This window comes from Gracilinanus agilis, chromosome 2, assembly GCF_016433145.1.
Source record: "Gracilinanus agilis isolate LMUSP501 chromosome 2, AgileGrace, whole genome shotgun sequence".
Classification (NCBI taxonomy): domain Eukaryota; kingdom Metazoa; phylum Chordata; class Mammalia; order Didelphimorphia; family Didelphidae; genus Gracilinanus; species Gracilinanus agilis.
In genome coordinates this window covers 442212084-442222136 of record NC_058131.1, presented here as the reverse complement: position 1 = coordinate 442222136, position 10053 = coordinate 442212084, and the positions used below count along the sequence as shown (strand labels likewise).

The following is a 10053-nucleotide window of genomic DNA, read 5'->3' as shown; positions in this document are numbered from 1 at the left end:
AGCCAGAAGAACATTGTACACAGAGACTGATATACTGTGGTAAAATTGAATGTAATGGACCTCTGTACCAGCAGCAATACAATGACCCAGGACAATTCTGAGGGATTTATGGTAAAGATGCTACCCACATTCAGAGGAAGGACTGCAGGAGAGGAAACATATAAGAAAAACAACTGCTTGAACGCATGGGTCGGGGTGGACGTGATTGAGGGTGTGGACTCGAAACTACCACACCAATGCAACTACCAACAATTTGGAAATTGGTCTTGATCAAGGACACATGACAAAACTAGTGGAAATGCGCATCGGCCATGGATGGGGGGAGTGTGGGGGGGGGGTGAAGGGGATAAGAGGAGCATGAATCAGGTAACCATGTTAAAAATGTATATTAATAAATGTTAAAAAAAATAAATTAATTAAATTAAAAATAATGAGTAAGACTACTTGAAGGGGAGGAGAAGAAGAGGGAATCTGACTGAGGGGACAAAAGGGGGCAAGAATTATGTAAACAAAATTTTATGACAGTTTATTTGGAAAATCCTAGGGATTTGGCAAAGGTACTGAGTGAGACTGCAAAATAAACCCTAAAAAAATCAACAACATTTCTGTGTATTTATTTAAAAAAACACTCAATAAGGAAATCTTATTCCAAATAACTACAAAAATGCATAAAAACGTTGTAGAGATTCAATTACAAAGTGCTTCTTAAAAACAAAAAGAACAGCTTAAACAGTTGGAGGAATATTTGGTTTTCATGAATGGGCCATGCTAATTTAATTAAAATGATAGTATTATCAAAATTAGTTTATCATTTTAATGCTAATAATTACAAATTTCATTTAGAAAAAACAAAGATCTAGAATATTAAGAGAAATGAAAATAAAAGGGAGAATAGCATTTCCACACCTCAAGACTGTATTATAAAGCAGCAATCATCAAAACATCTCATATCAATTATAGACTAGAAAAATATGGAACAGATTGGGTAAGTGAGAATCAGAAACAATAGAAGTCCATAATTTACCGTTTGATGCTTTGGAAAATATAAATTATGTAGAGGAAACAACTCCTTAGTTGATGAAAACTGCTGGGAAACTAATAAATCAATCTGGCAGAAATTAGAGTTAAATCGCTACCATATACCATACTATACAATACATCCTAAATGGATGTGCAGCTTTAATATTAACGATTACATTTTTAGCAATTTTATTTAAAAAACAGAACAGAAATAGGGAAGATACATTCTCATCCAAACAAGAGAGAAGAGGCAATTCCTAAAGGATAAAACAGACAGCTTCAGTAACTTAAATTTGGAAAGTTTCTATTTAGACAAAATTAATGTACCTAGAATGGAAATGGTCAAATGGGTAGAAAATCTTTTTATCAAATTTCTCCAATAAGGGTGTGGTGTCTAAGACATATAAATAGCATATATAAATAATAAACGTGTGTATGTGTATTTATATGCACATGTATGTGGCTAGGTGATACAATAGGTAGAACACTGGCCCTGGAATGAGGAAGATTCATGTTCTTGAATTCAAATCTGGCCCCAGACTAGCTATGTGACCCTGGGCAAGTCACTTAACCCTATTGGCTTCAGATACTTATCTATAAAATGAACTAGAAAAGGAATCAGCAAACCAACTTGGAAGTTTCGTCTCACACTTTGCAAAATTGTTAGAAATGACAGGTCTACAATGGAGTGTTTGTGAAATGATAGACACATTTTTGGTGACACTTTGAAATGGTATGGCTGTTTTGGAAAGAAATTTGAAACTGAAAATATAGTGATGAATATGTCCATGCTTTTTGAACTAGAGACTGGACTTGTGCTCCAAGGAAGCCATTGATTAAAAAAAAAATCTGCATATGCCCCAAAATATTTGCCCATCAGTTGGAAATTGCTAAGACAATTGTGGTATATGAATGTTGAATATTATTGTACATATTAAGAAATTATATGAGTGATGAATATAAAGAAGTAATGAAAGATTTGTATGAACTGATGCAAAATGAAGAAGAGCCAAGAAAACTATATACAGTGAATACAACATTGTAAATGGAATAGGCAATTACATACCAGAACATCAAAAATTAATGTAAGAAAATTATAAAGATCTAGCTGTACTCAAATGGAGAGATATAAAAGGCCACCTCTTATTTATCCTTATGCAAGTGAGAGGTCCACACATATTACATATTGCACATATTTGTGAATCTTTTTAATGTATTCATTAATTGTGCTGATTTTTTTTCCTTTTTAAAAAAATCTATTTGTTATATGGGATGACTCTGGCAAACATAGGGGAAAGGTATTCTGGTTGACTATAGTGATGTTAGAAACAAAATGCTAGTATCAATTTTTTTAATTCACTTTAATTTTTGATATACTTATTCATGCTGTTCATAAATAGGAGGCAGATTGGTAGTAAGAAAGGGCTGCTAAGCCTCACTTGGACCTGACAGGCTCTGTTGTCTGAGACTGCCAAGCAGGCTCTGAATTGACAGGCACTAGATGATCTGGGCTAATGAGTGACGTATTGCTTAGGTGATTTCCCAATATGCTAGCAACCCCAGGACTTATGAGGTTCAGCTTAGCCAAGCCTCTGCCTCTACAACAGTGCCCAAGTCAGGAACCTAATGGGAATTGTATAAGTGTTTAACAACTCCTCTAGCCCTTGGCTTGGGGTTGGATTTGATGGTAAAGGGTTGGTTTGAACTGGTATAGATGTGCCCAATGGACAAATGCTATTTCTGACTGTGATTTGATAAATTCCTTCCCCTAATTAGCTATAGATGATTCGCCAATTAGGAAAGGAATACCAATCTTCTTTGGATTGAACTGCAACAGGATTTATTTGCTTATCTGAAAGGGTTAGGAACAAGGAAGTAAGAATAGAGGTTTTGGGGAATGCTAAACTAAATCTTAATAAAAGGTGATCTAAATCAAATGGATGATAGATTTGATAATAGGCTGGAGCTTTCTTCTCCCTTTCTCAATCCCTGGCTTGACCCGGCCATGGCACAAGCCAAAGGATAAAGAAGGCTAGTGATCTTGTTGGCTGTGGTGTTTTCTCAGCTCTATTAATAGCAGGTAAATGATTTCCTATATACTCAAGTATGGATGCTGGATTGCAGGTCTAGGGCCTACCCTCCCTCCAATCCACCCTCCTCCCAAGATTCTCAAGAATGAGACCCAGTGTGCTGTTGTCCCAGGGTATTTATAGGGGTAGTTCCAACTGTCTTCTGGCCCTGGCTCATGCCACCTGGGCACATTCCAAAGTCTTCAACCGACATTCTTGTCACTCAAGATGTTCTCCATCTTGTCCCAGAAGTTCCTTATTACAATACTTATATAAAGAAAAGTAGAGGGAGCTCAGAAGTTTTTGCAAAGTTATTCCAGTATTTCTAAAATAGCAATATGTCTTCTTTATAAAAGAGAAATACAGACATCCTCATTAATGTTTTTATCTTAAGATGTTTTCTGAAATTTTTTGGAATAGTAGAAAATTATGGTATCCTCTGAAGTTAGTTGTCAATTACTCTTTTGTATCTTAATTTGAAAAAATTTATACTCATTTTTTCCTTACTCTCTAATTTCTCCCCCATTTTTTGGCACAGATAATGAACATGTGTACATGGAACTATCACAGAAACTTTATAAATACTGTCCAAAAGAATGGAAGAAAGAAGCCAGCAAGGTATAACAATAAGAAATTACTTTAGTGATATTATATCATGAACTTACTCGTTTTCATTTAACTCACTATTTCAGATTTAGCTGCTCTAAATTAGAGACAAAGTAACCTCTGAGTATCATTATCACTGAGAGGCAGTGCTTTGAAGTTAAATGTCTAAGTGAAAAAAAAAAGTATTTGCTCATTTCCTTATGATTGTAAGTGTTAACTAAACTTCAGAAATATTTTGTGAATTCTTGTTTCTTCAATTAATTTTATTGTACAATGTGCCTTCTCATTCATTTCATTTTATTATACTTGCTATTTAACACATTTTTCTACCAAGAAAATATTTTTTCAATAGTCCAGATATTGCTTATTATACTAGTTTATATACAAATACTTTCTTGAGAAGTTTACGTGGCATTATTCAGGTACATTGAGACTGACTCCTTCCCTAAGACTACAATTTTAGAAAGAATCCCCAAGCCTACTTTCAACTAGACTCTCTTGCTTCTCACTATTCCCAATTCCCACACTCTTTGAGCATGTTTTCTTCCCAAGAAAAAAGGTAATCTCTTTGAGGTCAGGGAACAGTTGGCTTGCTTATATTTGTATACTATGTAGTGTAGTGCTTAACATATTTATGTGTCTATTTTCACAAAGATTTAATACATTTATCCAATGCTAGAGCTCTCTTTACATTTTGGAATTCTTGTTCCAAAAAGACCACAGCAAATTTTAACTTTAAAGTTAAGTGACATATTAAGGATTACAATTTATGAAACTTTTTTTTTATTTTAATGATCTTGACTTTAAAGTACTTGGTGTTCAGAAGGGAAAGCTGATTTCATATTGGTAAAGATGATTAATAATAGTTTCCATTTTTGAAACTTCTCATTTTTTGTACTATCCAAATGATAATTTTCATGTGTGCATGTGTACACAAAAAATAGAAGCTTCAAAAATTCACAGTATAACTATACATAGTAACCACAGCAGTGTAAATGGAATGAATAACTACATTCAGGAACATCAGACATTAATATAACAAAATTGTAAAGATCCAGTAGTACTCAAATTAAGAGATATGAGAGGACACTATACCATAGGTATAAATATTGTATGCACATACATTTATGTCTTTTTATTTTAGGGTATTGACCAGTTTGGTCCTCCAATGATCATTCATTTTCGGGTGCAATATTATGTGGAAAATGGCAGGTTAATCAGGTATGGAAAAACTAGTCCAGAAATTTATTTCTTTCCTTTTTAAAAAATTTCACATAAAATTTTCAAATGTTAACTTTGTTAAGATCACTAATAGATTTATTATACTTCTTTTAAAATTTTTATTTTTTAATATTTTTCTATGTTCACATGATTAATTTTCTTTCCCTTCCTTCTTCCCTCTCCACTCCCAGAGCTAACAAGCAATTCCACTGGGTTATACAAATGTTAGCACTTGATACTTTTTTTTCATATTATTCATTTTTGCTATAGAGTGATCTTTTAAAGCCTAAACCCCAAATCACGTATCCATATGTACATGTGATAAGTGATATCATATGTTGTTCTTTGGCATTTCTATTCCCATAGTTCTTTCTCTCAGTGTGGTTAGCATTCTTTCTAATAAGTCCTTCAGCAGTGTCCTGGCTTGTTGCATTGCTACTAGTAGTAAAGTCCATTACACTGGATCTTTCCATAATATTTTGCTTTCTATATACAATGTTCTCCTGGTTCTGCTGATTTCACTCTACATCAATTCATTGAGGTTCTCCCAGTTCATATAGAAATCTCCAGATCATCTTTCCTTACAGCACAGTAGTATTCCATCAGCATCATATGCCATAATTTGTTCAGTCATTCCCCTAAAGCAGTGGTTCCTAAACTTTTTTGGCCTACTGTCCCCCTTTCCAGAAAAAATTAATGGAAATTAATTTTTTAAAAAATTTTAATAGCAATGAATAGGAAAGATAAATGTACCTGTGGCCATCACTGCCCCCCGGATCACTGCAGCACCCACTAGGGGGAGGTGGCACCCACTTTGGGAATCACTGCCCTAAAGGGACAACCCTTTATTTTCCATTTTTTTTTGCCACGACAAAGAGCCTGTGGCTATGAATATTTTTGTACAAGTATTTTTCCTTATTATCTCTTTGGGGTACAAACCTACTAGTGGTATTGCTGGATCAAATGGTATGCATTCTTTTAAAGCCCTTTGCACATAATTCCTGTAAGATTAAAAATTAATATCCAATACTCCAAGTATTATATTTCATAAGATTTATTAATAATCACTTGAAGTAGAGGAAAGTAAAAACTATTAGTAAAGAGCAGTTTCCTGGACTGCGAAAGCGGAAGAGGAGAGAGAGGGGGCGGTATTACACCAAACTTTATCTACAAAATGTAAGGATGCAATGTGGGAATGAAAGAGGAATGCTGGGAAATGTAGTTCAAGGGTGCAAAATTCTAATTACATGATCCCCTTATGATCATGTAAACATAACCAACTTATAACTCTAAAGATTTTTAATTAAGGGTATATACAATATATACTTGCTAAAGGGAAATTACAATAATTTGGGGATAAAACGGGAATAAGAGAGAAAAAGAGCAAAACCAATGTTTACTACATTGACAAAAAAACAATTTGGGACAAGTCCCCTTAGGCATAAGAGTACACATTCAAAATAAATGTGTTCAACACCCCATAGTTCAAATTCACCACATCCCAAAGTTCACTCTGGAACTTTTGGTGCAGTGTGTGATCTCTGCAGGCATTTTCATGGCGTCTTCTACAAACAGTTCACTTTCTGGATTCAGGGAGGTAACAAGTTTCTTATCCTAAAATTACTCTCAAAAGAATTTAAACTTTACATTATAGGATAATAATGCAATTCCCCCCCCCCCCAGGAGGATATTGACAAACACAGGGATCACACAGGGATACATGGCTGGGTTATGAGGTATATGAATTAATTTGTCAAAAGAAAAATAAAAAACATCAAAAAATCCAAATAAAAGAAAAAAAATAACATCTGGATGAAATATAAAATATCAAAGTCTTATGTGTAAAAATTCTAAGTAAGGAAAAATAAACCTATAACAGGTCCTTGAATCAGGGCCGGATTAAAGTGATTTATGTCCCACAATCCTGTAGTAGCAATTATGCACTTACCCAATCAGCAGCCAAGACTACAAAAAATTATTGCTCTATGAAAGAAAGAAGAGGAACTAGATTTCAGCAGCAAATGGGAAGTAGTATTCTCTGGTCTGATTTTACCTTTTCTCTCAGGGATAGGGGAGCCTGAATGGCAGCCAAACTTCAGTACTTGGTAGAATGTGGCATGGGGAAGACCTGCATCTGACATATGTCAAAAAACCTTGAACCTCAAACAAGTTTAAGTCCTCTTCTCTTGGTGCAGAATCTCATCAATCCCACCAGGATTGGGTGGTCTTTTTGACCTTGTGCTTGTGGGCACTGTGCAGAGGCTCTTATATGTTCCCTTCTCCTGGAATCATACACAATAATTAAGCAAAGTCCCATAATTTTTAAACAATGAATGGTAGGTTTTCATAGCCTAAAGCTTTTGAGTATGCACTGACATTAGGGCTAATGGACATTTTAAACAGACTAGTACAAAATCAAAAAACCAATAATACTGGTAGCATGTACTCCCAGTACGAAAAATGAAAGAAAAAAGAAAATTCAAATACTCTATTGCACATAAAAAGAAAATAATAATTTAAAAAATGTTTTAAAAATCAAAAATATATAGCTTACAATCAGTGGCACACTGTGTCAGCCAAGGAGAGTTAGAATACAAAGGTTTCTTACCCAAAAATGAGATCCATTTCCTTTAATGGATCTTGACCATGATCCACAGTGTGAGTGCAAATGATTTTCACCAAGGAACAGCTTTGTAAAACAGTAGTACAGCAGGTAATGCACATTCAAGAAGCACCAAAATTCACAAAAAGCTATACTAAATACAAGTTTTTTCCAACTAGTTTATGGACTTTTATAATGGTATTTTCTCCAGTCCAAGCATAGGATGGTACAAATAAAGACAGTATAACAGAATATACATATAATAGCTGAAACACAGTAACAGAAAGTGCCATAGTGTAACAGAATATTATAGATTAACTTAATATATTAACTTAAAAAACAAAATTAAATCTTGAAAATAATCAGCAAATAAAATAAGAATGATAGGATATAGTCACTCATTATCTAGAGAAGGTACTCTTTTTATATGTGAATAATGGATCCAAGAGTCCTTTTCTCCAATTTTGTTAGCTGTTGGAGTGGTTAAGAGGACTTGCTTGAAATGGACCTTCATAGGCAGGCTGAGTTGCCCCAATGTGCTGGAAGTTCTTTATGTACACTTTGTCACCTGGGTGCAAGTCATGGAGTGAGGAGTATTGCTTATACAACAGCTCCAGATTCATGGAGTACTCACAATTTGATTTGTAAATCCTGTATATGTGAGGCAATAGAAGTAACTCCCCCTAGTAATGATGTGTATGCAGGAGAAAAAGGCTTAGCCTGTATAGGAGGATGTCCAAAAAGCATCTCAAATGATGTGAGATGTGTAGATCTACCCTGGGCCTGCTTCTAAGATAAAATAGCACCAGAGAAAGAATTTCAGGCCATTTTAAATGAATCTCAGTGCACAATTTTCCAATCATAGTCTTAAGATCTCTATTCATTCTCTCAACTTGGCCTGAACTCTGGGGATGGTATGGTAAATGGAATTTAGGAGTTATCCCCCAAAATGAATAAATCTGAGACAAAATGGAATTGGTGAAATGAGTTCCTCTATTCGAATCAATGCATGCTGGCAGGCCAAAGCGAGGAATAATATCTTTTAAAAGCACTTTGGCAACAAAAGCCACTGTGACTCGAGCAGTAGGAAATGCTTCAGGCCATCTGGTCAGCTGATCTACTATGACCAAACAAAGTGTATACTGTCCAGCTTTTGGCATAGTGATAAAATCAATTTCCAGGTGTTCAAAAGTTGTGTAAGCCAGAGGACTCTCCAAAAGCTTTGCCATGAAAGGTGTGCTAATTAAATGCTTGGCAGGTAGGGCAGGCCGTACACAGTTTAGAGGCTATGGTAGTTATGCCAGGGGCTATCCGTACTTTTTTAACAGAGTCCACAATGCCCTGTGTAAATGGTTGCCTTCTTATCTAAAACAGGCATGCTTTCAAGCTATCAGTTCTGCACCTTGAGCACTTATATTTGAGGTCAGTGACGCAGACCACAGAGTGGCAAATTCTACAGCAGCTCCAGTGTAATGTATGCCATCCCTCATGAAAGAAGAACTGTCACTGGATAAGATTAGATCTTGGTGTCTAAAGGAGTGTCCAGGATATTATCTCAAGTCTTTTCAGCCATTGACACTAAAAGATTCACAACTATGTAAGGATTCTCCTGAAACTGGTAAATCTGGAAGCAAGGTGGCAGGGTTAAGAGTTGTACAGCATTTTAAAGTAATATTTGCATTACTTAACAAGGTTACCTCATACTTTGTAATTCTCTGATCAGAAAATGCCTGTGTTCTATGTCTTAGCAAAAATATTTTGACTTCATGTGGGCACATTATGGTTTGTGTAAATAGAATTAGCTCGAGCCCATTAATAGTCAAAAATCTACTCAACCTAGGCATGCTAATGATGTCACTCTCACCTCCCTTAGTGGGGAGGGGAGACGAGTTACCCACACGTGACAATAAGTAACAAATCAAGAATAAGGGACTGCCCTTTGGGCAGTCCAAATCAATGTAGAAACTGCCACTTGTCCATTTGAATTAGAGGTGGACCACAGGAAGTGATGAAAGACACTATCTCTTTAAGTAAGTTAGTGAACTTCCTGTGGGGGCAGTTGCCGTCTCAAACTGGGAGCAGAAGCATCTCCTGAGACCACAGACAGCTTACACTCTGTATTGTCACGTGGGTAAGTTAGGCTGACTTCCTTGGCCTAGCTGAGGCAATTCTAAACTCTGCCTATCTGGCTGTTGGGTCTTGTGGCTTACAGCTTCATTTATTTAGCCCCTTAACCTTCTCTCTCAGTCCAGGCCCTGGACTGGCCTCTCCTTTTCTCTTTATTCCTACTCTTTACCTACCTGATTGTAAATAAACTCTTCAACCCGATGCTGACTTGGGTCTGATTTAATTACGGAATCAACCTGAATTGTTGATTCCTGGTGGCCACATATTTAATATATCTATAAATACTTAAATTTTTCCTTCTTACAGGTTAAAGAGCATCCCAAGACTAAATCAGCAGCTCTAGTTACAATAAAGGTGTAGCAGCTTTGCCTCTAAGACATGGTGGGTCCAGCTGGGCCAATGTTTGAG

At 35.7% G+C, this 10053-nt stretch overlaps 1 protein-coding gene across 1 annotated transcript in view; it reads left to right on the top strand.

Moving 5' to 3' along the window:
* Positions 1–10053, top strand: part of FRMD6 (FERM domain containing 6) — a 167830-nt gene that overhangs the window by 89437 nt on the left and 68340 nt on the right. The window contains exons 4-5 of the mRNA XM_044664740.1: positions 3628–3707; positions 4840–4916. Coding sequence (XP_044520675.1) covers positions 3628–3707; positions 4840–4916 — 157 coding nt within the window. The remainder of the gene's footprint in view (positions 1–3627; positions 3708–4839; positions 4917–10053) is intronic.